The sequence below is a fragment of the Anas platyrhynchos genome, chromosome 6 (assembly GCF_047663525.1).
Source record: "Anas platyrhynchos isolate ZD024472 breed Pekin duck chromosome 6, IASCAAS_PekinDuck_T2T, whole genome shotgun sequence".
NCBI lineage: Eukaryota > Metazoa > Chordata > Aves > Anseriformes > Anatidae > Anas > Anas platyrhynchos.
Genome location: NC_092592.1, coordinates 7,334,059 through 7,359,344, shown reverse-complemented (window position 1 = coordinate 7,359,344; position 25,286 = coordinate 7,334,059). Strand labels below are relative to the sequence as shown.

The 25,286-nt window shown below is 46.7% G+C and overlaps 2 protein-coding genes and 1 long non-coding RNA gene across 10 annotated transcripts in view; 2 read left to right on the top strand and 1 right to left on the bottom strand.

Annotated features, from left to right (window-relative positions):
* Positions 1 to 2,390, top strand: part of COL13A1 (collagen type XIII alpha 1 chain) — an 88,787-nt gene extending 86,397 nt beyond the window's left edge. For both annotated transcript variants that reach the window (XM_072040344.1, XM_038181527.2), the window contains one exon: positions 548 to 2,390. In XM_072040344.1, the coding sequence (XP_071896445.1) occupies positions 548 to 580 (33 nt within the window). In that variant the 3' untranslated portion in view covers positions 581 to 2,390. The remainder of the gene's footprint in view (positions 1 to 547) is intronic.
* Positions 1 to 11,944, bottom strand: part of LOC119717369 (uncharacterized) — a 23,439-nt gene extending 11,495 nt beyond the window's left edge. For all 4 annotated transcript variants that reach the window (XR_005266765.2, XR_005266766.2, XR_011810432.1 and 1 more), the window contains exons 1-2: positions 11,805 to 11,944; positions 9,952 to 10,039 (exon numbers count right to left, since the gene is read on the bottom strand). This is a non-coding gene — a long non-coding RNA (uncharacterized lncRNA). The remainder of the gene's footprint in view (positions 1 to 9,951; positions 10,040 to 11,804) is intronic.
* The window catches only part of MACROH2A2 (macroH2A.2 histone), a 25,905-nt gene continuing 11,904 nt past the window's right edge, over positions 11,286 to 25,286 (top strand). For 3 of the 4 annotated variants that reach the window (XM_038181541.2, XM_072040347.1, XM_072040348.1), the window contains exons 1-2: positions 12,030 to 12,170; positions 17,725 to 17,957. In XM_038181541.2, the coding sequence (XP_038037469.1) occupies positions 17,786 to 17,957 (172 nt within the window). In that variant the 5' untranslated portion in view covers positions 12,030 to 12,170; positions 17,725 to 17,785. Of the gene's footprint in view, positions 11,621 to 12,029; positions 12,171 to 17,724; positions 17,958 to 25,286 lie in introns of those variants that run through there. The other variant, XM_038181542.2, reaches the window with a different exon arrangement.

The following is a 25,286-nucleotide window of genomic DNA, read 5'->3' as shown; positions in this document are numbered from 1 at the left end:
GCTGGGCTCTGAGGTGTTTATTGTGGGCAGCACAATTTATGACTTCCCAAGGCTTCCTTTTGGGTTCCCTTAAAAGCTGGAATTAGTTCAGCAAAAAGTATTTTAAAGTGTTTTTTTTTTTGAGACTGATGTTTCAGAGGAGAAAACTCATTTAATTTCTATTTCAGCTTGAAAAGCAGTAGCCCCTTTTATACCTTGGCAAAAAAATGTTTTTTGTTTCTTATCTGAAGTAGATAGCCCCTCGTAGTCATAAAATCTGAAACCGCTGTAGGTTGCGGGTACAGAGATCTCCCCCAGCCGCTTCGGGTCAACCTGAGGCTGTGAGTCAGAGGGGAATTGTACCGATCAGCTGCTCTACCCAACTGTACCTGCCTTGCATTTCAAGAAAAACCCGCCTAGCAGAGGCTGGGCTTGTGCTGCTCCAAATCCAGTGATTTGGTTTCAGGGCCTCTCCCTGCTGAAACCAGGGACCAGGTCGTTGTCACTGCTGAGCGCTGTTTTTCCAGCTGGCCCGTTTCATGTGAAATTGTTTGTCTGCCCCTTCAAGGGTCAAACTCCTTGGCTGATAGCTAAAAAGTGAGAGAAATGAGGGTGGAGAAGTTTGGGAAACGACAGCAAAACGAGAGGAGAAGAAGGACCTTCCTGAAGATGTGCTGGAGATGCTTTGCAAGTTCCCTCCCTGGAGCTTGGGAAGAGTTCTTCAACCGTGTCGGAGTCTGTGCCCAGATAAGGCCTGCTGGGGCCGCGGGAGCTCAGCGTGCCGGCGCTTCTTGCTTTGCTTTCGGCCTTCTCCCAGAGGCCAGTGGCAGAGTTTGGAAATGACACCGTTTGTGTTCTCTTTCTTTGGTCATTTTCACTTCAGTCTATTATTGTGGTCAGGCTCTTCAGATGAAGAACTGGGCTCGTTTTCCAGCAGCTGCTGTATAAATGAGCGCAAGACATAAACAATTTCAGTGGGGGGATCCTTTGATCCAAGAAAGAAATCCTTCTGGAATGTTTTCTGTAGGAAAGCCAGTCAAGCTGCGCGTGCTCAGTTCAGAGTGCTGCTCCGAGGACACGAGAAAACCTTTTCCTACCCTATCTGGTTCCCAGATGACAAACTTCCACCTGTATCTTTGATGATTCCATCCTTAACCTTTTCATCACAAACTTTTTATCTCCTGGTAAATTAGAAAGGAACAAAGCCTTTTGCTGCAAAGGGGAAAGGTACTGAAGGTGTGAAATATCTTGTCAGAGAAGGAAAATGTGAAGGATGGATAAAACCTGGTTTCACTGGACAGTTCCTTTGCTTCCTGTGCTTCTGTTTGGTCTCCACCACGCACACTGGATGTTTTTTTTTGTCTGGAGCCCTCCAGAAGTATTATTTTGCTGTCCTATTAAGGCCCTTTTTGTGGGTACCTTTCATCAGGTGATGTACTTCCAGATGGAAAATCAGGATCACAAGGGTCAAATCCCACTGTCACGTGTTCCAATACATTTACTGAAAGGAGATAAAGATTTGGCAAGGTGCTGAGGGGTGCAGAGGACATTTCCCAGCTACCTGAAGGTCAGGACATGCAACTGTGGGCACCTCATACCAACTGCCACACAAACCTGCCGTCAGTTCCCACTGCTGAAGGTTAAATCCCGTTCACACGAACATTGTAGGGTCTTTCACCAGAGCTCTTCCAATACACTAAAAAGGCTAAAATTAAGACTAAGTGCATAACTTTGTGAACATGACTCATAACACTTCTTTTTCGTTGAGTACATTGGGAATCCCATTTGTCCAAGCATTAAAACACACATTTAACTTCAAGTGTGTGATTGCCATTGGCCTAAATGATGCTATTTGCATATTTAAGTGCTCTGGTGAATCGGGGCCATTATTACTAGAGTTGATGAATGGTATCTAAAGCATTAGGCAGAACTAAATGACAAGCAATTCATGCTGCTTCAGAGAGAAGGAGCTGATTTCAAGTTCAAAGTGATGTTTAATAGATCTGAGCGAGCCCCAGAACGCAATAACCTTGGCTCAGACAGCTTCGTCCACTCAGCTGGAATAGTCCTGACCTTCTGAGAAGGACATCTGCACCCCGCAGCCAGCCCTTTTCGTCCACTGCATAAAAAGTACACTTCTAACGTAATTCAAGGCTTAAAAGGAGCAGGGGAAAAGTTCTACTTTGAGTCTGATCTAAAGAACACCCGTTGTGATTTTTTTTTTCTGAACAAATGCATTCAGTAAGCACAGTAGTAGGGGAATAAATTGTTTCAGTTAGGAGTCAGGCTGGTGAAAGGGTTAATCTGTTTTATTTGTAGTTCTTATTTTTTATTTCTTTGGAGGGTGGGGGGAGAAGGGCAGAACCTGACCAGAACTGCAGGCGGTAGGTGTGTTTTTTTTTCTTCTTTTTTTTTAATAAAAAAAAAAAACAATTATGTATATAGTTTGATAATGCTACTTCTACCTTTCTTTTTACTAACGATATTTTGGGGGCAATTTGTTTGCTCTTTTCTAGTGTTTCCTTTTAAATATATTTTTGATGAGCTGTTGGAATAAGTCTGTAAAAGTTTCTGACTCGAGATGTCCCAAGGACATTCCTAGCGTGTTGTTTTTTCTCCCAAAGTCCAAGAATAAGGATGGTGCTCTCCATAGGCAAACCAGTTTTCAGTGGGGACAGACGCATCCCCACAGGCTGTGCCTAGGGACCAGGTACCAGTGACCTCTCCCAGACAAAACGGTCTCTCCAAAACTCCACTTACAGAATCCAAAAGGGCTGCGCGAAGGACCGGTTGATTAAAGACGGTCTCTTTCGATTTCATATGCTCTGTCATTTGGAAGGGAGTCTGGCAAGGGTCGCTGTGCCCTCTTCAGGAGCATTCTGCAGCCTGAAGAAGACTTCGCTAGGAGGTGGTTCTGAGCTAGCAGCTCAAAAGCTGCTTGCTTGAAAACAGCAAGCTCCTGGTTGTTACCTGCCACAGTATCGTCATCTCTCATTATTTTCCCTCCTCTAGCCCCAGCAGTGCACTTACACTCAGCTCATCTTCGGCCTTTGCTCCACATCGAACACGCCTGCAAATGCTGGGCTGGGTGAGAGCCTCTGTTTCTTTTACACATCTTTGTTTTTCCCTTGTTTTTGTCCCTATTGTTTCCAGATGTACCCGTTTGGTCAGGGACAAGGACTTTCTTTTCTGCATTTTCAGAAAATCCCTGTTGGTCACAGTTTGATCATTTTCCCACTCATTTATCTATCCTTCCTGCACTGCTTCCTCCTTTCCTGTAGCCCTTCATTGTCCAACACCTGGATCCAATGGAAAAAAATCACAGCAAAACACAAATTAAGACTGTAGATATCTATGAAGTTTTTGGAGTTGACTGTAAAGCTTCTACTGTTTAAAAAGCTACGTGGCAAGACCAGTTTAGCTTCGTAGCTTTCTTATGGTTATTTGCTTGCTGAAGTTATCAAATAAAGAAGTGTTTTTTACAAACAGAATTAGTACAAATATTAGAGGGGTTGTTTTGTTTAAGAAAATCTTGCTAGACTTTTTTTTTTGCTGCAAGACATGGCTTTAACTGCTGTCACATGCTGAGTGTAGTAGGCTAGACGTGGTGGTGGTAGGTGCAAGAGGGTCAGTTGTGAAACTGATGGAAAGGATCTGGTGTTCTTGCTTTCTCTTGCAGGCTGTTTGTCAATCCATTGTCCCTGGCGGGGATTTGTGGGGCGTGTGAAATTCCATTTTGTGATAATTCCATTGTTCTCTCCCAGTAATGTTTCAAAACGTTGCTTCAGTAAATCTTCCCCTCTGCTCTCCTGCAAGGGTTTGCTTTTACCCGGGTGTTGTGCTCGAGCTGCAGACCAAGCAGCCTCACCACCTTGGCGAGTTTTTGAGATGACACGCTTCCTCAGAAGCATTTCATTGAGAGCTGGGGTAAATCGGGGCAGAACGTAGCTGTTGCATCCCCCCACCCTGTTAAGGAGGCTTGAGCATCCCTTTGATGCTGGGGAATGGCCTGGCTCCACGGAATTCTCAGGCTTAACGATGCAAAATTGACTCCAGATGCTCAGCAGCAGAGTGATGGGAGGGGAGCTGCTGGTTTACAGGGAGAGCCTGCAGATGCCACGGGCTCGACGGTTCTGTGCTGGGAGCCAAGGCAGAGCGTGAGAGCACAGGCAGGGGATGTGCTTTAGAAGCACACCTTTGATGGTGATATGTGCCAAATGCAGCCAGCGCAGAGCAGTGCCGTGCAGAGGTGGTGCTCTCTGCTCCCCAGCTCGCTATGTGTGGCCAAGGGCTTCCTCACTGGGTTTCTCCATCCCTGTTTACGAGCTCTGCCAAGAAAGTTGTGTCAAGTGGATCTCCCCTTGGTACTCAGAGCCCAGCAAAACACCTCCCTGGTGTCATTTTCCCACACCTGGAGCATTTGTGTCATTGGCACTGTATGTTTCTCAGCTTCCTCTAATCTGGACACCAAATTCTTTGATGCTGGAGATGCTTTCTGCCAAAGGTCTGCTTGTCGGCCAATGTCAGGCAGGCGTTAATTCACTAATCCCTGCAGGAGAAGGATTGCTGAAGCAATTTGTAACCTATCTGGTTTTCTTGAATTTTACAAGAGAGACTCTATTTTATTTTATTTTTTTTTGGTGGCATAGAATGTACAATATTTAACGTAGCTGTAGTAAAGTGCTGAGTTATGGGTAAATATCAACAGGGCATTGTTTCTGTGTGTCGCCTATAAACACTGATTGATGGAGGCATTTAAGCCTGTATACACTTTTTACATTGGTTATATTGAACTCTGATTGATATTAAATATCCAACGTTGTTTGGCTTTCACGAATGTAAGTGCTGTAATGTTCTTTTGTATTACCAGCAATTGTTATTGTCAATGTGCTGATTCTGAGACACTATTTCAACTCCTTTTGACGTAGTTCAGCTACTCAAAATTTCTTGGCCTGTAAGAAAATTCCCCACTAAATAATTGCTGGAATGAAGAGAACAAAGGGCTGTTCTTTCTCATCTTTACAGCCTCTGTAGGAGCTTCTTCAGCCAAAACAAGCATTTGCTTTCTCTTTTCTACTTCTTCCTTGGTAATAGGAGAACTTTGATTTGTTTTGTCTTTTAAACCTGGAAATTCTGAATTCCATGTTGAGCGTTTCTAACCTTATTTTAGAAAAGCAGAGGTACTGTTTTGTAGGGTTACACTCTGAGCTATGGCATAAGGAGTTAACTGATCATAACGGAACTTAAAATAATTTAGTTTTTCTTTCTTTGTATTTTTACACTATTTTATAAGCAAAATATTTGTGTGATTTAGAACTTAAAAGATATTTAACAGATGAAATATTTAACATGAGAAAAGGGATTCACTTAAACGACTTCCATCAGTATGAACGACAACTAGCCTATGATTTTTGTCAGAACCAGAACTGTGCCTCAGTTCCCCACTTCGCATCCATTAACTGAATGGTTTCAGAGGAGCCATGCCTGTCCTTAAGAGTAGGTGTGTGCTTAACTTGCTGACTGATTGCTCAGCAATAAATGAGATTCAGTTACAAAAAAGTAACCTACAGCTTAATTATAGTGCCTTTATAGCATTTCTACTTTCTTGCAAGTGATGGAAATTTTATATACTTAATCACCGTGTACCAAGTTATCAGATAAAGAAAATAATACTTATCTTATTCTGAGGTGCTCTTTTATATTACGAGGAAAATCGCTATGTGAGAGCTGAGTGTTGGTGTTTTAAATGCCTTAGCCTATTCACCGCATCAGGATAAAGCTGGGGGATTCCAGGAGGAAGTTAGTTTGGGGAACGGACTGCTGGAAAACCAGGCAGGAGGTAACAGAAAACGTCTTGGGCTGGATGGTTGTTGTGGTGTTCAGCAGACCGCCCTGTTTGGTGTGTCGTCCCATCATTTTCCAAGAGGAGTCTGGTGAATTCCCTGTGCCTTGCGTTGAAGCTTTACTCCGTGGTGTCAATGTTTTAATGAGGTTTCTATTTTAATGTGTGCCATCATATTCCAGTGCGATCTGCATTTGTTACGTCTGATGTACATACTTTTCCATTTTATAAAAACTCCTGTTTACTTACACAAAGTTTCTGTCTCTTTTTAAACGCCAGCCAATGCAAATCACGCACCAGAAATTGGTGGCCCCTCTTTGCACTTGGGGGTGGCGTTCAGATTAAGATCCTAAGGAGAGGACGCCATCTGCTGTTCGCCAGTCACCCCAGGAACCGTGGCACTAGGTGGCACATCTCAACCCATTCGGCAGGGGGACAAAAGTCTCAAAAATGTTCTCACCAACCTGGTGGAAACAGCTGGACAGAGGACAAAGCCCGACTTAGTGCCTGTGCTAGGACAAAGGCAGCAATATCAGCTGAGCTCCGTTACCGGACACCAGAGACCCCTGACCAGCCTTATCGGAGCTCTTTCTTAAAACACAAAATAGCAGGCTCAGAACCCAAAAGCTGTTGTGTAAGGGATCTGGCCTAAAATGAAACATCTGATCAGCTTCTATGAATCCCTAACTGTGGGGGAACAAACAACCAAAAACCCAAATGACCGAGCCTTTGGCTGATGGTTTGGGGCTAGCAGCACCTGGCCTGGCGGCTTGGTTTTGGCATGGCAACAAGAGGGAAGAGTGTCACTGGCCTCAAACGCTGTGACAGCCATCATGATCATCACACCATGCCCCTGACACATTTACCTCCTCTAACTCCAGACGTGAAAATCAGGCGCCTGCCTTAGAGTAAGGTCCCCTCAGCTCCCTTCTCAGTGAAAGGGGAGAAACGGGCAGCTGCAGGAATCAATCTCTGCTCCTCCTGGCTTTCTCTCTGTATTAACACAGAGGGAAAGAGCCCATGGACACAGTGGTGTTTCCTTGAGAGGAAAGTGATTTGCTGAAAAACCTTTAGCTCTTGAGCTGTTAGGCAGCCAAACTAAGTGCCTCACTCCTGACCTCCTCTGGGTTTAGCTGTGATGAGCCCTGGATCACGAGGCAAAATCCTCAAGGATCCGGGTGGTTAACAGGGACTCATGAACTAAGCTACACAGAAAAAGGGAAAAAAAAAAAAAAAGAGCACATTATGATGCTTCAACTTGGAGAGGAAAATGCATCAGGAACCTATGATTCCCATAATTTCTTGGGGCTCTAAGGTCACTTCTGGTTTTCCTGTTCCTGCAAGTATAATCACTATACCTCAGGAGAGCAGTAAATTTTGCACTTGTGCAATAAATAAGTGTTTTGGAGGTTAGCTGCATTCTGCTCCTTACAAACAAGTGACCCAAATGAAGCCTTTCTATATATTTCCATTTATAGATCAGGTTTGAGATACTTTTTTCACCTGAAGGCTCTGTAGGGAAAAATAAAAAGTTGATTTATGATTTAAACTGGCTATTTTAAATCAAATTGAGCTGCAGTTATGAAAGTTGATGAATGCACAGTGCTGTTATGTCCTTTGAAGTTTCTCTGAGAAAAGCTCAGAGCATACTGGTCCCGTGCAGGAAGACACCAGGCTTGTAAATGTCACCAGAGGAGAAAGGGAATATCTATCACAGCTCCAAATCATACCAAAGGGGGTAAGTGCAAAGGGACAAATATTTTTACTAGCATGAGAACAACGAATCAGAAACAACTACCAAAGATTGCGAGGAATGAAATAAAGAATCTAGTTTTCCATGAGCTGTGGCAGTTTGCTAAGAAAGCATCCCGAAGCACAGATCTGATGTGATGAATAGTGGAGTGACTTGATCAAACAGTGAGCTGATGAAGTGCTACACCCCTGCTCCTCCAACAAAAAGCAAAGTTCCACAAACGGCAGGACCACAATACCCTTACAGAAGAAGTCCCTGGGTGCCTGCTGGGGTGTGTTGCTCTCTGCATCTCTCCAGGCATCCCTGAAAAACCCTGCTGTGGTAAAAGCGTAAGCATGCTGTTGTAGTTTGCTTCAAGAAACTTGTGTGTTACGGAGAGAGAGGCTTTTCTGCCTTCTAGATTGGGATTGGCAGTGTTTGGTTATTGTCTGAATCTGGAGCCAAACGCATCGCAAACTTACCATTCCATCAATCCAGCTTTGCTTAAGCTCAGAGACTGAAATAGGGTTTTATTTATTAACAGCAAAGATAGTTTCCTTTGGAGGTACAGGGACACAAAGCAAAATAAAGTGTCCATAGTGTCATAGTGTGCTGTCTTAGCTAGAAGTCCCAACCTGTTTAATTATTCAGAGAAGTCACCCCATCTGTGTGATCACCGTGCCACTTCTCTGTACACCTCGCCCCTTTCTGGCTATTGTTTCTGAGCTGTGGGGACAAAACCCGAACGGGTTTTATCTACACTAAAGAACATAGTGTTATTTTCCCCTTTTTGTTCCTTTATTCTTTTTTCTCTAATTCTGAAAGATTTTTGTAAATCTCAATTTGACAAGAGACGTAATTATCAGGAGTAACCATAACTATTTGAATATTCCTACTAAATATTTTTACTTATATGACTAATTGAGTCAAGACAATTATCTCTGCAGACTGCATCTAATGTATTTAATGATAAATAACAAGGATGAAAAATACTTTTTTTTCCCCTCTGATAAGCAGCATTTAGCTTTTAGAACGGGTGCTTAGGCAGGAAAAGCTTCTCTCTTCTTTTTGCTTATGCCTGAGCTAGTTTGCAACTTTTTTTGAAGATATCCTAACCACCAGTCTGCCTTAAACACCATGCCGGAACCTGACGGGCACAGAAACAGTTTAATTATGAAGTATATGCCACAGCCTGGTTTTACACTAATACTGCAATAAGAGTTCAAAAAAAAAGTTTAGTTTTTGCACTTCCTTTAAGAAGAGCTTGCTGTGCATAAAGCATAATATGCTTGCAGCATATTAAAGCTGTAAACGCTATGGAGGGTGTGTTTGGGGGATTCAGAAATGGCTCAAAATGTGGAAAAGTCGTAACAGAAATACGGATTATTTACGGAACTCTATTACTACATCTGTTGTCTACTGCCATAATGTACGCAGACCAACTTTTACTGTGTTAGGCTGTCCTAAAAACATGACAACACTGGTACTGCTTTGATGAAACTCCTGGATTACACAGGGCACTAAGACAGAGCTTTCGGAGTGCTTGACATTACTGTACTGCCAGGCCAACCCTGGATGCCTGCCAGCCTAAGCAAGAGTGAAGCCGTATCTCCTGGTTCTGGCACTATGAAATATTCATTGCAATGTTTGAGATCTAACAGCTTCTGCCCAAAAGTGAGAGTGCCATAAACAGGCTGTTATTCCACTCGCTGGTGAGTTAGGCAGGCGGCAGTCTATAACTGCTCTGTCAATAGCTATGTTGTTTATTTTGACAAAGGAACAGATTGTATTTGCACTGGGAAGGCAACTGGCAGATGGTCTCTGCACAACCTAGTGAGGGCAGACTCCACTCCTGTTGATGGCAGGGGGAAGCTCCCGCTTAATCCAGCTCTGGAAGTTTTCCATTTGAGGAATGTGACTTATACGTGACCTTTCCCTGAACAAGTTGATCTGACAAACCAGGACGTAAAGCTGTTGTGACCAAAAACCTTGGGCTCATCCCCTGCCTACCATGATGGCGAAGGTGCCCTCTGCCACAGAGGCCTTGTTGAGCAGAGTAAGGGACCTCCTGCTCACCCCGTTCCCGTGCAGCCTCAGCGTTCAACACCGAGCCCAGAGCTGGGAAGAAAATGTGTGTGTCTGTGCTGCTCTAAAAAAGGTGGTTCTGAAAGCTACCGGGTGGTAGCTCTCCATCCTTGCTGGTCTGCATCGTGGCTTGTGAGTTGACGGCTGCTTCTGAGGCCCTGCACGCACGGCTCACTGAGCACACGGGTCTTCTCTGTGCTGGTGCTGCTTCCCTGGACACAGAACCCCCTCCCAGACCACGCTCCCCACAGAAATAACGTGAGCAATAGCAGAAAGCCGCTGCAAAACAGGAAAGCCCAACTCCAGAGAGTACCTGCTCTGCTGCCGGTGGTGTGGCGACTTGTGCGGGGACACGACGGCTGCTGGGACACCTGGCTGCTGCTGCAGAAAACGGGAACAACCTGCCGTGGGTGATAAAGAAGAAACAGAAATTAGATTGTTATTTTAGGGAAGGCAAAAGCTGCATGAGGAGGCCACAGCCCTGTGCACCCAGAGGAGCTATGCCTCTTCTAGGACTGGCATCTGATAGCCACATTATACCACAAAAGGAAAACATGCAGGAGCCCCACGTTGACAATGTTTTACTTCCTCGAAGCCATCAAAAAGGCACGTACCCATGTGGTGGACCTGACAACATGCCTGCAGGTAATGAGAAGGCTGCGTACAAACAGAAAAAGTTGTGGTGTTTTGTTTTGTAAATAGAATGAGTTTTCCAAGTGTTGAAAGTTTGCCTAAAGCAGAAGGCATAAATGTTTTTTTCTTTGTAGACCTCCCACGCTTTTGTGTTGTTATCACACAGCAACTATTTGTTAATCTGCAACAAACTGGGAATGTTTTCAAAAATATGTGATGCTTATTTTGTCTCAAATTATTTTTAATAACAAAGCTACGCGCCACATGCATGGTTGTGAGCGTTATTGGATGCAATTATTCCTATCTTGAAATAGAAAAACACAAATGTTCCTCCTGCTCCTTCACATGGGTTTTACATTCTTTTGGTTTTATGCTTTGTGTTTGAAAATCTTCTGTTCCCCCTACCCTCCCCAAAAGCTATTAACGGTTCAATACACTTAAAACTCTATAGGTATCTTTCCCTTTGCTACATTCAAAGTATTAACAGACGAGATCCAATGAAGGCTTCCCCTTTTGTGTAAAATAATTCAAATGCAAGGTGTTTTTTGTTTGTTTGTTTTGTTTTTCCTGGGGTTTCAAAGCATTTTGACCTCATTTACAAAAACAAACTTCTGCTATCTCATTGCTGGTCTGCACATCCCCCGTACACTGATCCAGCAAATCTGTGGCCAGTTTCATCTAAATCTGGCCCAGGGGTTCACACCTCAAGTACTTCTGTCCTGGAAGTTTTGTAAAGGCAGATGGCCACAAAGGAGAAAGGAAAGCCCATAGAGGCAAGGCTGCGACGAGGAATCGCTCCTCATAGCACATCAGAAAAATTCTGGGCCGAAGGAGGGGGAAGAGAAGGCTCCAAAGCATGAAACTGGGGATATGTGGATCTTGTTGGGCAACTTGCTGAAAAAGACGAGGAGTGTCTTTATTTCCCTTTTAAAGCATGTCAAAATACAGCTGTTGTTAGTGCCTGTGCTCACAAGGAAAACCCTAGGTTGCCGCCACTCACGCCCTCTTTCTCTGGGAGATGGTGTGGTCCACAATGAATATAATCTGAAGGAACACTTCAACATTTTTTTTTCCCCCTACCGAATGCGATTCTACACGGGCACAAAAGTTTCTTTTTGACAGGGCCAGCCACAAACTCCGGGAAGCCGGTGAACCTTGGTGGTTTTCGCAGCAACAAAGGGCAGGCTGAGAGCATGGACGCCTCTTTATCCTCCTGCTCTGTTGTTCCCAGCCACCCTCCCAGCACCACGCCGTGTGCGAGCTGGAGCCGGCTGGGTTAAGGCCGCCTCACAGCAGCCTCGGAGCCAGGGGAAGCAGCGCAGCGATGCGAGGCGTGTGAGGATAAAAAGGTGAGAGAAACTCGGGCCGATGCTTAGCCCTGCCTGAGGCAGAAAGCAACTTGGCAGCCCTCGTGGCCGGGCTACAAAGCCCAGGGGCGGCCGGGGAGGAGGCTGAGCAGGCCGCAAGACACAAAGAGCCGCCCCCCCCCCCCCCCCTTCTTTGTGGGGCCGGGCACACCGGCACCGGGCTCACCTCCATGGGGGGGGCTCGGCTGGGGTCTCCCCGCCGCCGCCGGCCCCTTCCCCCCCGGGCAAGGAGGGCGGCAGCCGCAGGGGGCTTGCAGCAGGCCGGTGACTCCTCCTAGAGGCGGTGTAGCGGAGCGGGAGGGAAGCCCTGCCGCCCCCCTCGGGAGCAGGAGCGGGAGCAGCCGCCGCCGCCATCGCCCTCCTCACGTAGCAGACGGGAGCCGGCGGCTGAGGCGGGGCGAGCGGGCCCGGGGTCGGGGTCGGGGTGGGGGGGGGGAAAAGGAGGCGAGGGCGAGCGGCGGCTGCGAGGGCAGAGAGAGGGGAGAGGGGCCCCGAGGAGGAGGAGGAGGAGGCGGTGAGGAAGCACCGGCAGGTGAGGAGCGGGCGGTGAGGGGGGGGGGGTGGGGGTGGGGGGGCGCTCCCCTCAGCGGCCGTGAGGGGATGGAGGGGGGGGGGGGAGGGGGTTTGGGGGGGGGGTGTGAGGGGATTTTGGGCGGGTGAGGGGGTCTGAGGGGGGTGAGGGGGTTGAGGGGAGTCTTAGGGAGGGCTCTGAGGGGGTTTAAGGGGGTTTGAGGGGGGTTTAAGGGGTTTAAAGGGGGCGGGAGGGGGGTGCGCGCCCCCCGCCGCCGCCCCCTCACGGAGGCTCCGGCCGCTGACGGGAGGGGGGGAGGGGCGGGGGGGGGGTTTGCGCGGGAAAGCCGCGGCCACTCCGCCCCCCCCCTCCCCGCTCGCCCCCTCCTCGCCGCTCGCCGCCGTAGGGCGCCTGCGCGGGGCGCGCGCTCGCAGCCAATCGGCGGCCGCCTCGCCTCAGCGCCCGCGGGGAGAGGGAGGGGAGGGAGGGGCGGGGCGGGCGTCGCCATGGCAACCGCGCGGCGTTGCGCGTGCACACGGCCCTGCTGCCGCCTCCCCTCAGGGGCCGCGGGTCCCGTCCCCTGTCCCCCCCCCATTTCGCCTTTAATTTTCCGAATAAAAGTTATAATTTGTGGAAGGCAAAGCCCGTGGGTGCCCAGCACAAGCGTACGGCTCACGCACACGCCCCAAAGCACCGCTCAGTAGTGCTGTGTCAAAGCCGCAGGGCTGTGGGGGCAGCTCCCTGCTGAGCGCCTGCTGCCAAAACTCCCTGCCCCAAATCCTGCCCCAAATCCTGCCCCAAATCCTGCCCCAAATCCTGCCCCAGTGCCCCTGGGCTCCTTGTGCTGCAGGGGTGTCTCTGCCACCTTGAAAACCCAGCAGGACAACGGTGTATATAGCCTGCTGGCCATATATGCGCTGTTTATATAGCGCCTGGTTTAATCTGACCAGGGTTTTACCCGATTATTTCTCAAATGCTTGGTGATAGTCGCTAGCGTGTGCTTCATACCTGGTGTAGGTGTTATCCTGCCTTGCGTTTGGTCAGGGATGTGAAGAGGAGCAGCTGGAGTTTGCTGTTCTCCACCCGTGTTGCAGCGCTTTTGTTCTGCATTGCACAGACAAAGCTTTCTTTTCTTTGTTTTCTATCAGTTTTCTTTCTGAGAGAAAAAATTAGTTTCCCTTGGTTGGTCTGAGGAGCTTGTCTGAACTAATGCCAGAAGGGACCTGAGGGAGCAGGAGGGCGCCTTCGCTTCTGTCCCCTCCATCAGGCTGCTAACATCACATGCAAGAAACAGCTTCTGCTTTGGGCTCCAACAAGCAGTTTCCGATCTAGATACTTTTTGATCAACTATTAAAAATCTTGTCTATGTTTTGCCTAACAGCTGTTCAGCATAAACAAAAAATCAGTTGTTTTGTTGTAGGCATTTGGTGGTGCACTGAGCTACCTGGAGGGCACCCATGCTTTCTTGCCAGATCCTGACCTGTAAATCTCTGAACCTGTTGATCTCTGAGCTTGCTTCCTGCCCAGCTTTTCCACTCCAGGCTCACTTGCACATCACAATCTGGTTTTGTGTCCGTGTGTTTTTTTAATAGTATTGGAGGTCTCACCACCGAAATGTCACTACGTGGTTTTGTACTTCTGCGCATCGATGTAGGAAGGGCTGGAAAGTGGTTTTAAGGTTGTTTTGGTAAACCTTGATATGTGGGATGCAAATCATGGGGCAGTCTGGTGCTTGCCCTCTGCAGGTAACCGTGGTGGGGTGGGCAGTGGCAGAACCTCCAGGTGGCCAAAGCAGATCCGCCTGGGAGCAGGGAGAGCCCTGCTTCCAGCAGGCAAAAGGAAATTGTTGTTGGTTGCCTTGGGCTCTTGGGAAGATGCAATTCCCAGAGCAAGGCCCAGCTTGCAACAGTCTACCTTATTTTCATCATATTGTAGAGAGCTCCAGGAGATCTGGTAGCTGTTAAATCCCCCATAGCAACACAGGGGTGGTGGAGCTGTGAAGAGTAGGAGTGTGCCGTGACCAATTAGGGGATTGGAAGCACTAATTGCTTTAAATTGCCCAAGCCTCATGATGTCACGGTAGCCAGATATAGATGCAGTTTTTCCAACTCAGTGACGATGGACTTCATGTACATGCCATGGCCGTGTTTTTTCAGCGGGGACTCTAGTTTGTTAGGGCAAACCCAGAGTCATTGCATCGCTTGGCAATAATTAATGTGGGTAGACTTGAGTGCTTTTCAACTGATAAGATCTTGATGTTTAAGCAGCATCACCTGTAGACAACAATGAGGACCAGCAGTGCTCAACTTGTAGCTCTTCTGCTGTTGGCAGCTTTGGAGCAGCCCAGGTGGGTGCATCGTGTAAATGGCGTCAGGTATGAGTTGGTGTGCATCCTCCTGGGTCAAACGGGTCCCTGCCAGGGGGAGAAATGATCCTGGCCCCTGGGACCTCACTGTGGACAAGGTGTAGCTCTTCTGTACAAGATAGCAAGGACTGATGTTCATCTGAGCCTGTGAAGTGTTGCCTTAGCATCCACTCTCTAAGATATCTGGCATAGGTAGCTGACTGTTGTAGTGTATCCTGTTTCTTTTTTCAAGTTCACATTAATTGTATTCTAGCAGATTTGATTATGCCATAGCTTGGTGTTTTCTACCAGTAATCATCTTCTGTAGGATACAAGACAAGAACAGAGCTTCCAGATGCTTCATGTGTAGCCTGGTCCATGTACATTGCAAAGAAGAGGGGAAGAATGATAGCAGAGTTTTGAAACTTCTCCTGTTCTGAGGCTTAAGCAAAATTCTGCAAACGTACCTGGACTGGTACCTGCAGTGCATTTGGAAAAATGTTTGGGGATCCAAAGGTTGCTTTGTCAGCAGGGGGCAAAAATGGCTGAGAACAGCGGAGGCTGAGGGAGATAAGGAGAGAATAAAGGCACAGAGACAAAGGTGGGAAGTTCAATGAGGCAACAAAGGAATGAGCCAGAAGTGTTTAATTATACCCACAAGTGTATATAACGTAACGGTGTGCCCTGGAGCAGTGTGCTTAGTTATGCAAACATGTTTTGATTTACTATCACAGAGATCAAGTACAACCGCTGTGTTTTCTGTGGATGCAAGCCTCATGATGTTTGCTTTTTTTATTTTTTTTCCCACTGATTTATAAGCAACTGGGATTTGGTACTACAGCAAATATATGAGAGGCTTGCTTAATATGATTTAGATGCGTGATTCTTTGTAGTGTGCTCCTTCAATGTGGCTCTCTGTCAGGATGTCAGCGCAGAACTGAATTGCTGGGTGATGAAACCATCCCGGTGTAGCAGGAACCAGATCGTAGGCTCGTGCACACATTTATTAAGTTTCACATTAAAATGTGATACTGTAGCTCGTGTTACTCAGGAGGCTGATCCACAAGTTTGCTCTTCCCCTGGCTAGAAACCTAGACCCCAGCCTATGTTTGCTGGTTAGTTGCAGCGTCAGTTACCACAAGCTGGAAAGGATGCTTTAGGAAGGTTAATTGGTAGCCCAGTATAAAATGGGAAGGTTGTGCAGGGTTTGTCAGAAGTAGCAAACTTTGTCAAGTGGAGGGACCTCGAGAGATGACCTTGTCCAGCCTCCTGTCAGTACCTCGCTGACTTGTGGCACATCTCTCGCCCCTCTGAAGCCGTGCTGAGGGAGAGCTGCTGCCACCTTCCAGTGATGCTGTCATGGAGCTTTTCCCATCTTTTCCATCTTTGAAGCAGTCATTTGTGTCTCAAAAGACCATTATTATGTCTTACTTCCTCTTTCTGTTCAGATTTTCTGTCAGGCCTCTGGCCGACCCCATCACACTTTCGAGGATCCCCCTTTGGTGCCGTATCTGAAGCACGGAGGCCGCGGCACGGAGCTTGCCTTTGCACACCAGTTGTTTGGTCCTACACAACTAATTCCTCCTGCATAAATGCACTTTATTCCCATTACGTGGAAGTTTTGATTCACTTGGGTGTGTTTGAAGTGGCCCTAGCTGTCTAATCTCTGCTGATTGCTGCTTATCAGCTTTTTACCATCACTCGTGACTCCGGCCTGGCGGTTTTTGTGGAGCTCAGGATGGAATGACGAGCAGCATAAATTTGGATGCCCCTACATCTGATAGGTTTACTGGTGTAATCCTTCCCAGCTTCGGCTACTCTGCCCCCATAATGTATTGCAGGCACTAAGAGAAATGATCTGGCTGATGGACGAGGAGACACCAGGGCGTTGTCCATCCCCGCAGGCCTTGCGGTGGGTTTATTTCCTTGATGTAAGTGGAACCAATGTTTGGCTTAGATTATCGTAGAAACCCACCCTGGCATTAGGCTGTTAGGGATGAGCCATTTTCTGTGAACGCCTGGCTGTGCTGGGGCCAGGTGACCTTCACTGGAGGATCACAAAGGAAACCCAGCTTTGTGCCCTCCTCGAACAAATGTTGATGTTCCCAAGGGCCTGCAGTGCTGCCCAAGGCCTTCTTTCAGGTGGCTATTTTAAAATGCAGGTTGTGGTTTTATAAAAAAAAAAAAATGTTACTCCATCACGTAAAGTTGTCAATACTTTTTAGATCATCTCCTGCCTTTTGTTTCCTCATTCCACCGAGGCGGGTGGATGCCGGGAATTAAGTAGCTGTGCCTTCGGTACCAGAAATGCCATCTGTGGCAGTCACGCTCCTCACTGCCTTCAGAGGAGAGCATCTCGAGCTACTCTTTGTGTACCAAGATCGGCTCTCAGCACAGAAAAAGCCCATCCCGAGAAAGCTGGATGGACAGGAGAAAATGGTAGCCAGTCCTTCTGAGATGAGAGATTAAAGGGAAGGCTTTAATCCTTTAGATCCGTGGAGGAAGGCTTCTGCAGCCCTCTGTAGATACTGTGAAGGTGATCCGGAGAGAATTATTAAAGCGACGAGGTCTGTGAGCTGCCCCCTGGGGCTCTGTTCCTGCGGCCGAGCGGTGCGAGGGGAGGTGCCTGAAGCACGGCCGCTTCCCTGCTTCTCTTCAGCCCGACATGCTAAATTTTCTGTATAAAAGACCTCTGAGGAAGCTGTATTTGTAGGTAGGTTTTGTCTTCTGCTGTGCGAGCAGCACAGCTTCCTCTAGTTGCAGGCGAAGGTGGCGTCAACATCTGCTTTTCATGTTGCTTACTGCTATCCATCACCCCAGCTCTCAGCTGTCTGTAACTCGCTGAACTTTAAAATCAGCATTGAAACTTGCCATGCTGTGCTGTCTGCCTTCCTGAGAGTTGTTTCTGGGTTGTGTTTCTTTTTAAAGATTCATTTAATGTATGCTGGATTTTTATTATTATTTTTAATTCTCCAAGCAGTATTTCTGTGGTATTGCTATACTGGTGGTGCGGTAGTCAAAAACAAGCAAACAAAACAAAGCTATAGCACCTGTTCCAGTTGTCTGAATATAAATAATGCCTCGATTTTATCAGGTGTTGAGACTGGATTTGTTGTGGTTTTTGTTTTTTTGTTTTTTTTTGTTTGTTTTTTCTTCTGGAAGTACAAGGCAACGATGTATAAAGATGTTTCTCATATCCTGAACATCGGTCCTCTTTCTTTTCTCTTACAGCTTTTGGTTTGGAGCAAGGGACTAAGAATCACCAGCACGTTGAGAAGCACAAAGCAGCAAGATGTCGGGCCGCAGCGGGAAGAAGAAAATGTCCAAACTGTCACGCTCCAGCAGGGCAGGCGTTATTTTCCCCGTGGGGAGGATGATGCGCTACTTGAAGAAAGGAACGTACAAATACCGGATAGGTGTCGGAGCACCAGTTTACATGGCAGCTGTCATAGAGTATCTAGCAGGTAAACCAAGAACCTGATGCTGATCAGCCCCTCGGGTGCTGATGGTGCATGGCAGCCTGGGGTACCTGTGGGGTGAGGTATGGACGTGTTCAGCACTCTGAAAGTCTGGCTCTGAAAGGGCAGGAGAGGTATAAATTCGCTTAAAGTGCTCAAGGAGATTAATTTGCTTCTCGAAGAGGCTGAGGATGGAAATTTTCTCCTTTAGAGGCGCTGTGCTTGATCACTAGTTGGGCTGCTTGTTCTTTATTGCTGCTCTACAATAGGTAGTTTGAGAGAAAACTGATAGGTTTGATACAGTTGGATGTGAATAACAGTAGAGAGGGGAAAAAAACCCTCACTTTGTACGTCTGTAGTGCGTTTGAAGTGAACAAACTCTGTTTTGTTGGCTGCATTTTTCCTCGTGGAGCAGTGTCAAAGTGCTATGAGACACGGAGGTGGTGCATTTGTATTTAAAGAAAATTGTTTGGCTTCTTGGATGTGTAAAGAAACTGTGTCAAGATTTAAATCTTCCTCCACACCTGAGCTTTTCCTTTGCTTTATGAAAGTGACTTCAGAGAAAGGGGCAGGTGATACCAGGATGCCATATACTGTAATATTTTGTGGTGTGTTGTAATGTACTGTGGTGTTTTGGACCATCCTATGAATGTATCTGCCTGGATTCGTGTTTAAGTGTGGGAAAACAGCACCTTGCCAGATTGTTTCATTGCCTGGCAGAGAGAGGATTCTAGTTCCAGTTCCTGAAGTGTTACAGGTCAAGACTGAGGTGCATTAAAGAACCTGTGAGGAGTTACCAGCCTGGAATTAGTCGAGTGGGTTAATGTTTCAGGAGCGTAGATTACCAAAGTGGCACAGGCGAAGCACGTATGGAGCCTGGTTGTCCATAACAGTGCTCCGGCCTTTATGTAAACACTGCTGTCTTTTTACACACCAGAACCTCATAAAGTCATTAAAAGCACTGTTTCCCTTTAAAGGTGTGGAGAACATCTGAAGCAGTGATAACTTCAGGTTACATTTCTGATGATGCCTGATAGCGTGTTACAGAAACTTCCACGTTTGTGCTGGTTAATTGCAGGACCAAAATAAAATGTTGCTTATGTGGAAAAAACTTGAACAAAACTTTTAAATTTGCATTTATGTTTACCTCCAGCTCCTTCAGGAGTTAAGTAGGGAGCTGGTTTTAAACCAAAACACCACTGAAAAGCAGAACAAAATGCAAGATGGTGAGCATATCCCCCACTTTTTTTTTAAATGCTGTGTAAGAGCTAACACGTTTGTATTTTTCAGTCTTATTTCATCACAGAGAAGGATCAGTTCTGAAAGTGAGTTTGGAGGAGCCCTTTCGCTTCATTAAGAACATAAGTATTTGCACGATCCAGTTTCAGATGTTAAAATCGAAGTCTTCTAAGTGCCGAAATCTCTCTCTCAGTGGAGCTGGCGCAGTTGTGCTGTTCCAGGGAAATCTGTGGCTTGCGGAGCTTCCTTACCTGCGACACAGAATGCTGCTCAGCAGAGATGCTTCAGAGTTGGGGGAGATGTGGAGGTAGAGGATTCAGAGCTCTTACAGCTCTCCTGCTCTGCCCACACTGCTTTTCAACCTTGTTGTTATTGCTGGGCCCCTGTATGTTTTCTAGCGGGGTTGAGACCTTTAGGATTGCCATAAATATGGATTTCTCTAGCAAGGTGTGTTTGCTTTTCGGTACCATTGATCATGAATTGCTTAGAAGTCACCTGCAGCCATCGGTTGTCTGGGGGTGACAAGAGGAACACAGCATTACATGAATTTTGGAAATCGTCCTAACTTTTGTTATTGAATAACACATTCCTTAGTGACTGCTGACCTTCAGTCCTGGGAGAAACACTTTTTTCTTTTCCCAGCCCACAGGCCCACAGCCTTCAGAGGAGTTTCCTAGAATAAGCATCTGGAGAAGCTTGTTCTCTGAGCTGCCACAGTTATTACGAGGTGTACGAATAAATTGCCAAGTTAGTGTCTGTTGCATGCAGCACCTCCATAGCGCAGACTAAGTCATGGTAAGCCTTTCAGAACCCACAGCACAGCACTGTTTGCCTGTTGTCTGAACTAGAACAGTGCACCTCGGTTCTGGTTCTGCTTCTGGCTAACAAATGCAGTTAAATTTAAATGATTAATATGGTAAGGACAGATTATGTGCAGGCCTACACTCTGTTTTAGGGAAAAAAAAAAACAGAACGTATAGTCAGCCAAGCAAGAGAACTGCTAGATATGTAGGCTGGGGGCCCACATAAATTGTAAGGGAATGTTATTTTAAGCTGCTTGGTTCAGCAGAGAGAGCCCTTGCCCAGCCCTGTATATATTGTGAGAGCAGAGCAATATTTCTGAGCAAACACCTATTGTTTGTGGACTTCCAAACCAAAGTTTCTGTGCTCTGTCCAGAGTTTTGTTTGAAAAGATTACAGAGATGGATAGCTTGATTAAAAAGCAGCATTACTGCGGCTGACCCTGCTGATCTAGCTATTCCCAACGGGTATGCAATAACATAGAATATTTGGTTTGGGGATGCCTTTAGAAATGAAATGTGGTTTTCCGAGGTTGTTGTCAGACAGGGTATTTTATATCAAACTGGTAGCATTTCTTAGCATTATCTGAGGCTTCCTGTTTTAAATTGGTTTGATGATGTTTTTGTCATCAAGTGGTGACTACGTGGGCTGAAAGCCTGCACACAGGGGAACTGCTTCAGGCGTAATCTGGGGGAGTGGGAGTAAAAGGGTGGAGAACTCTGGTGTGGTTCTTCAACCCTTTCACCAAAGTGGGTTGAACAGTTCTCTTTTGCCATGTTAAAGCATTCATGAGAACTTTTCCCCTAATTTTTTATTTTCTGCTTTTAGGCAGAGGCTTTTTTTTTTTGCTTTAGGAAAGGGGAAGGGTGGTGTCCGCCATCCCAAAGAAATTTGCTGTTTGGCCAAGCTGTAACTTTGAAAAAATCAGATTTGCTCACGCTCAGCAGTGACTTCTTTGATTTTAACAGCTTAAAATCTCCGAAGACTTAGGCTGGAGTGTGCTCAGTGAGGACCTTCCCAGCTCCTAGTGCTGCCCAGACTGCCGGTGCATCGTCCCCGCAGGGCGACGGAGCGTGCCTCAACCTCTCCCAGCTCTGACGTGATACAGGACCGCGCGTGGGCCGCCCCACACAGTGACTGAGCATGCTTCAGCCCATGGCTACAGGTGCTCAGAAGGAATTTCCCCTCTCACTGCTGTCCCTGGCTGCCCCTGGTCATGGCACAGAGCTGACAAAAGCTGCAAAGAGGCAGGTGGCAAGAGGTCTGGGACTGGAGATGCCCTGGGTGGGAGTAGGAGAGGCTAATCCTGCTTACTGGCTGCAAACTGGGAAGGGCTGGGATTAAGCGGATAAACATCCCAGGTAGGGGAGACTGGGGCCAGGGAACAGGTTCCAGATCCTTTGGGGAAGGAGGAACAGTTAGTAATATTTTGGGGAGCTGATGGTTATAGGAGAAGAGTGCTGATGCTGGAGACAGCTGAGGATGGCTCATGCTGGTGGGGAAGTTAAACTGAGGGCCAAAGGGGAAGTAAGTGGCAGAGGGCGTCCACAATGATACACCCAAAGCTGAAGAGAAAGTTGCAAAAATAGGGCACAGGGCATGGATCCCATGGAGGGAGGTGCTGCTGGTGAAGAATCCAGAAAGGAAGATCGAGTCTGAGAAGAGCGGACAGAAGGCAGAAATGCCCAGGGAAGGAAAATGAGGTGGAAGTCTCAGTGCCTAGGAAAGGGGAATGGGCTGTGGAGCTGGGGAATGGGTAGGGTGGGTGAGGCAGGAGGCGTCAGATTGGACCAGAGCTGTCTGACATCTGTCCAGGACATAGGATGGACTCTCCCATGTATGTAATTCGTCAGTGGCCTGAATTTGTGTTACCCTGAAGCACTGAGCCTCTTGACTGGCATTGTCCAGATGGTGCGTGTGCACCTGGGGCATCCTTATGCCCTGCCACCGTGTGGTTCAGTCTGCCTTCTGGCTTTCACAGGCGTTCTCTGTGTTGCAGGCCGCTAGATCCCCTTTTTGCCCTTTGTTTGCAAGACAGATTGTGGCTGCAGCCCACTGCCATTGTCAACACTGAATCTGAGCTCTGGCTTGTCAACTCCGTTGTAAAAATGCCAACAATCACTGCAGCGTATCTTGAGAAGAGGTACTTTTAAACCTCGACTGATTAGCAAAGATGAGGAAGATCTTATCAAGGATCTAAAGCTTTTTATGTTTTTATTTATTTTTTATAATCTATCTTGTTTCATATCTTAGGCTTGAAGGTCATATTGCAAAACTGCAACTTAATTCCTGTCCAGAAGCTTGTGTTTCCTGGAACAGTGTTGGCCTCCACTGGCTTCAGAGTCAAAAATCTGATGAAAAAATAAGCTTGGTTCTTGATTTCTGGACTTTGCAACATGCACGTGCCAGACTGTGCTGGCAGCATGTGCGGGGCTGACTGCAGTCATCGTCTGAGTCAAACAGCAGCAGAATGTGCGCCCTAAAGCACCTTCCAAAACCTAGGCAAAGAATACAGATGCATCTTGCTTAGGAAGTAGACGAGATGTGAACAATGTGCTGGTGAGAGAAACCGATCGAGGTGGCAGTGGAAAGCCGCGTTCTCTAAATTAGGGAAGGAACAGCGCCAGCAAATGCTTCCTCCTTCAAAGGACATCGACTGGCGTGCTCTTCTGTCTGGTGTTCTCACCTGCCATCAGGAGACAAATGGAGCAGTTGCTTTTCCACTTGCCAGTGGAGGACCAAAAACTCCATCTGATGCATCTTGTCAGAGCAGAGGTGTTACGGGGCAGATTTGTGTGTCGTAGCGTAACAGGAACTGTCAGCGTACCTTAAAGGGGAAGTGGAAAACCCAATAACCTGTCTGAAATCCTTCTGCTTCTGTGGTCGTTAGTTCTCAGTTATCTTCCTTATCGGGCCCGCTGAGCGCTTCACAAAGCAGGCTGGGCTCAGCTGACCAAATAACTTCGGCCTGACTGTGATGCTTTTAGTTCGCACACATTCCAGATTTGTTGATCCATCAGCTAAGGAAACCTCTCTTTCTCCTGTATGTTACAGGATGAGACAATGGCATCCCGTTCAGGTCATGGCTTAGCTGCTGCTTGTGTTGGTTGCAGGACAGCTGGGTTCTTCCCTGCTCCTGAGTACTTATCAAACAGGATTAAGAGGGTCTGCTGAAAAGACTTAAAACCTTCTTTTTGGGGTCACTTAACTTTTTCAAGATCCAAACACCAGTGCCCAGTCTTCTTCTACTCTCTTGTAGTAGCCCGAAGTCCAAGAAACTCCACATTTTTTTTTATAAAGGTAGTTGCAGAGGGTGAGATTTGTCTTTGATTTTTTAAATACTGATAAGGTGATCACCTACCCAGGAACTTAATGGCCTAGGTGCTGTGCCAGTTCTGGACATAGTTCTGCTGCCTCTGTTCAATTCCTTCATGAGGCTATGGTGAAATGCAGTGTGCACAAATGAGCTCGTTTGCTTTTAGCCATCTGTGCCGAAGATGTCTGAATTTGAAGTTAAGCTTCCAGTGTGGAGGCTTCTTGTGTGGATTTCGAATCTTGAGGGAGCCAAATTATTTCAGAATTCACTTTAATTCTTAATGTCTGCTGTTAGGAGGACATAAAATAAAACCAACTTAGGTCTGAGAATATCCAGATGCCCAATTTCAAGAGAGCTTGCTGTAGTGAAGGACTTCATTATAGGAGTTATATTCTCAGACTGCAGTCTCCTTAGAGTTTAGATGACCTCAGCTGTTGAGATGTTTCTGCTGGAAACATAAACTAGTTTCTTTAGGGATCTGCTCTTATCAGTAGAGGATGTGGTAACTGCAGCCTCCAGATTTGATTGTTTTTTCCTTTTTTGCACATGCCATTTTATGTTCTTAAGACCGAGTCCCTGCCTTTATTCTGAAGTCTCCAGCATTCGAAAAATATGCATATAGACAATCGTTAGAAAGAGGTAAGGCAATTATGTACCTATGCAAATAATTGGCATCCTTTGGTAAGTTACTTATATGCATCTTCTGCGGTCTGCCCTACATCATCTCTGTCTTGGATTCCCTTCTTCCTGGTGTCCTGTGGTAGATGCAAAGTGCCTGGTGTTTGAGTGTTCTGCGTTTTTTGCTCTCAACATTAGGCAGAGGACATTGAGTGCACCATCAGGATGCTGCTGGCCAAAGGACCCAGAGCCTGGGGGAGTGGGGTGAGCACACGGTTAGCAGGATGTGCTTGTTGATGGCACATCTGAAAGAACTGCAGTTCCCAACCAGGTAAGTATGTTTGTTTTTTTTTAATTCCTGCTGCAATTCTCCTCTGCTGTCAGCGTAAATCTGCACAAACCCCCGGAGAAGTGTGGGTCTCCTTTCTTGCTCTCTGCTGGTCTGCACACTGGATGGCAATCTGTTCCTGCTGTCTGCTGCTGCCTTCGCTCCACCGACAGAGGTCAGGGATCTGCAAGCACCAGCCCTGCAGCCCCACGGGGGTGACCATCACCGGACAGTGCAGGATCTCTTTTCCATCTCCTTTCAAGTCTAGGTCAGACACCTCAGAGTTGGGAAATGCCAGAGCTGAGGTTGCTGGCCCAGCTTTTATTGTAGACCCACTGTGGTGGTGTCCCGATCCTGTTTTTGCCTGTCTGCTCGCTGCTTTTCCCTCAGGCTGGAGGCCTAGTTATGACAGCCATGGTTCTGATAGCTCCTAAAATTTAAATGCTCCTCTTTGCAACTTTAATAATGTTTTTTGCAAGTTTTGCATGAATAGTTGTGAACAGTTTCAACAGAGGCTGACTGTTTCTTGAGCAATTCGCTGTGAACGTGCACACAAGTTGAAACAATGGCTCTCACATCTCCAACGTTCAGTTAAATATGTGTGCTTTAGCAGTGAAAGCTGGATGACAAGTATGCACTTTTGTTATTCTAACAGAGCGAAATTGAAAGCTTGTATTTTTCCCATGAACTGAGAGCTAAACCTCTTGTTGAAATCCTTTGGATTTTAGCCAGAGAGCATTTTGCAGATTCCCACTAGACTTTCCATGGAAGTTCTTTCTGTAATAGTTGCAGCTCTTTATATAATTGATGAAATGGGAGTAAGATATCATAACAGAAAGCAGGTGGGCTGTAAGTTTCTCACTCCTGTTACTGACAAATGTAAAAACAAAAACAAGGTGGGCACTTGATACCTTTTTAAATGAAATAAGAGGCAAATATGACTTCTGATGGTTATTTGGAACAAAACATTCCCTTCTCCTTTCTTCTTGGTGCTACAGTGGAGTTCTTATGTGAGAAATAAGTCACAAATACA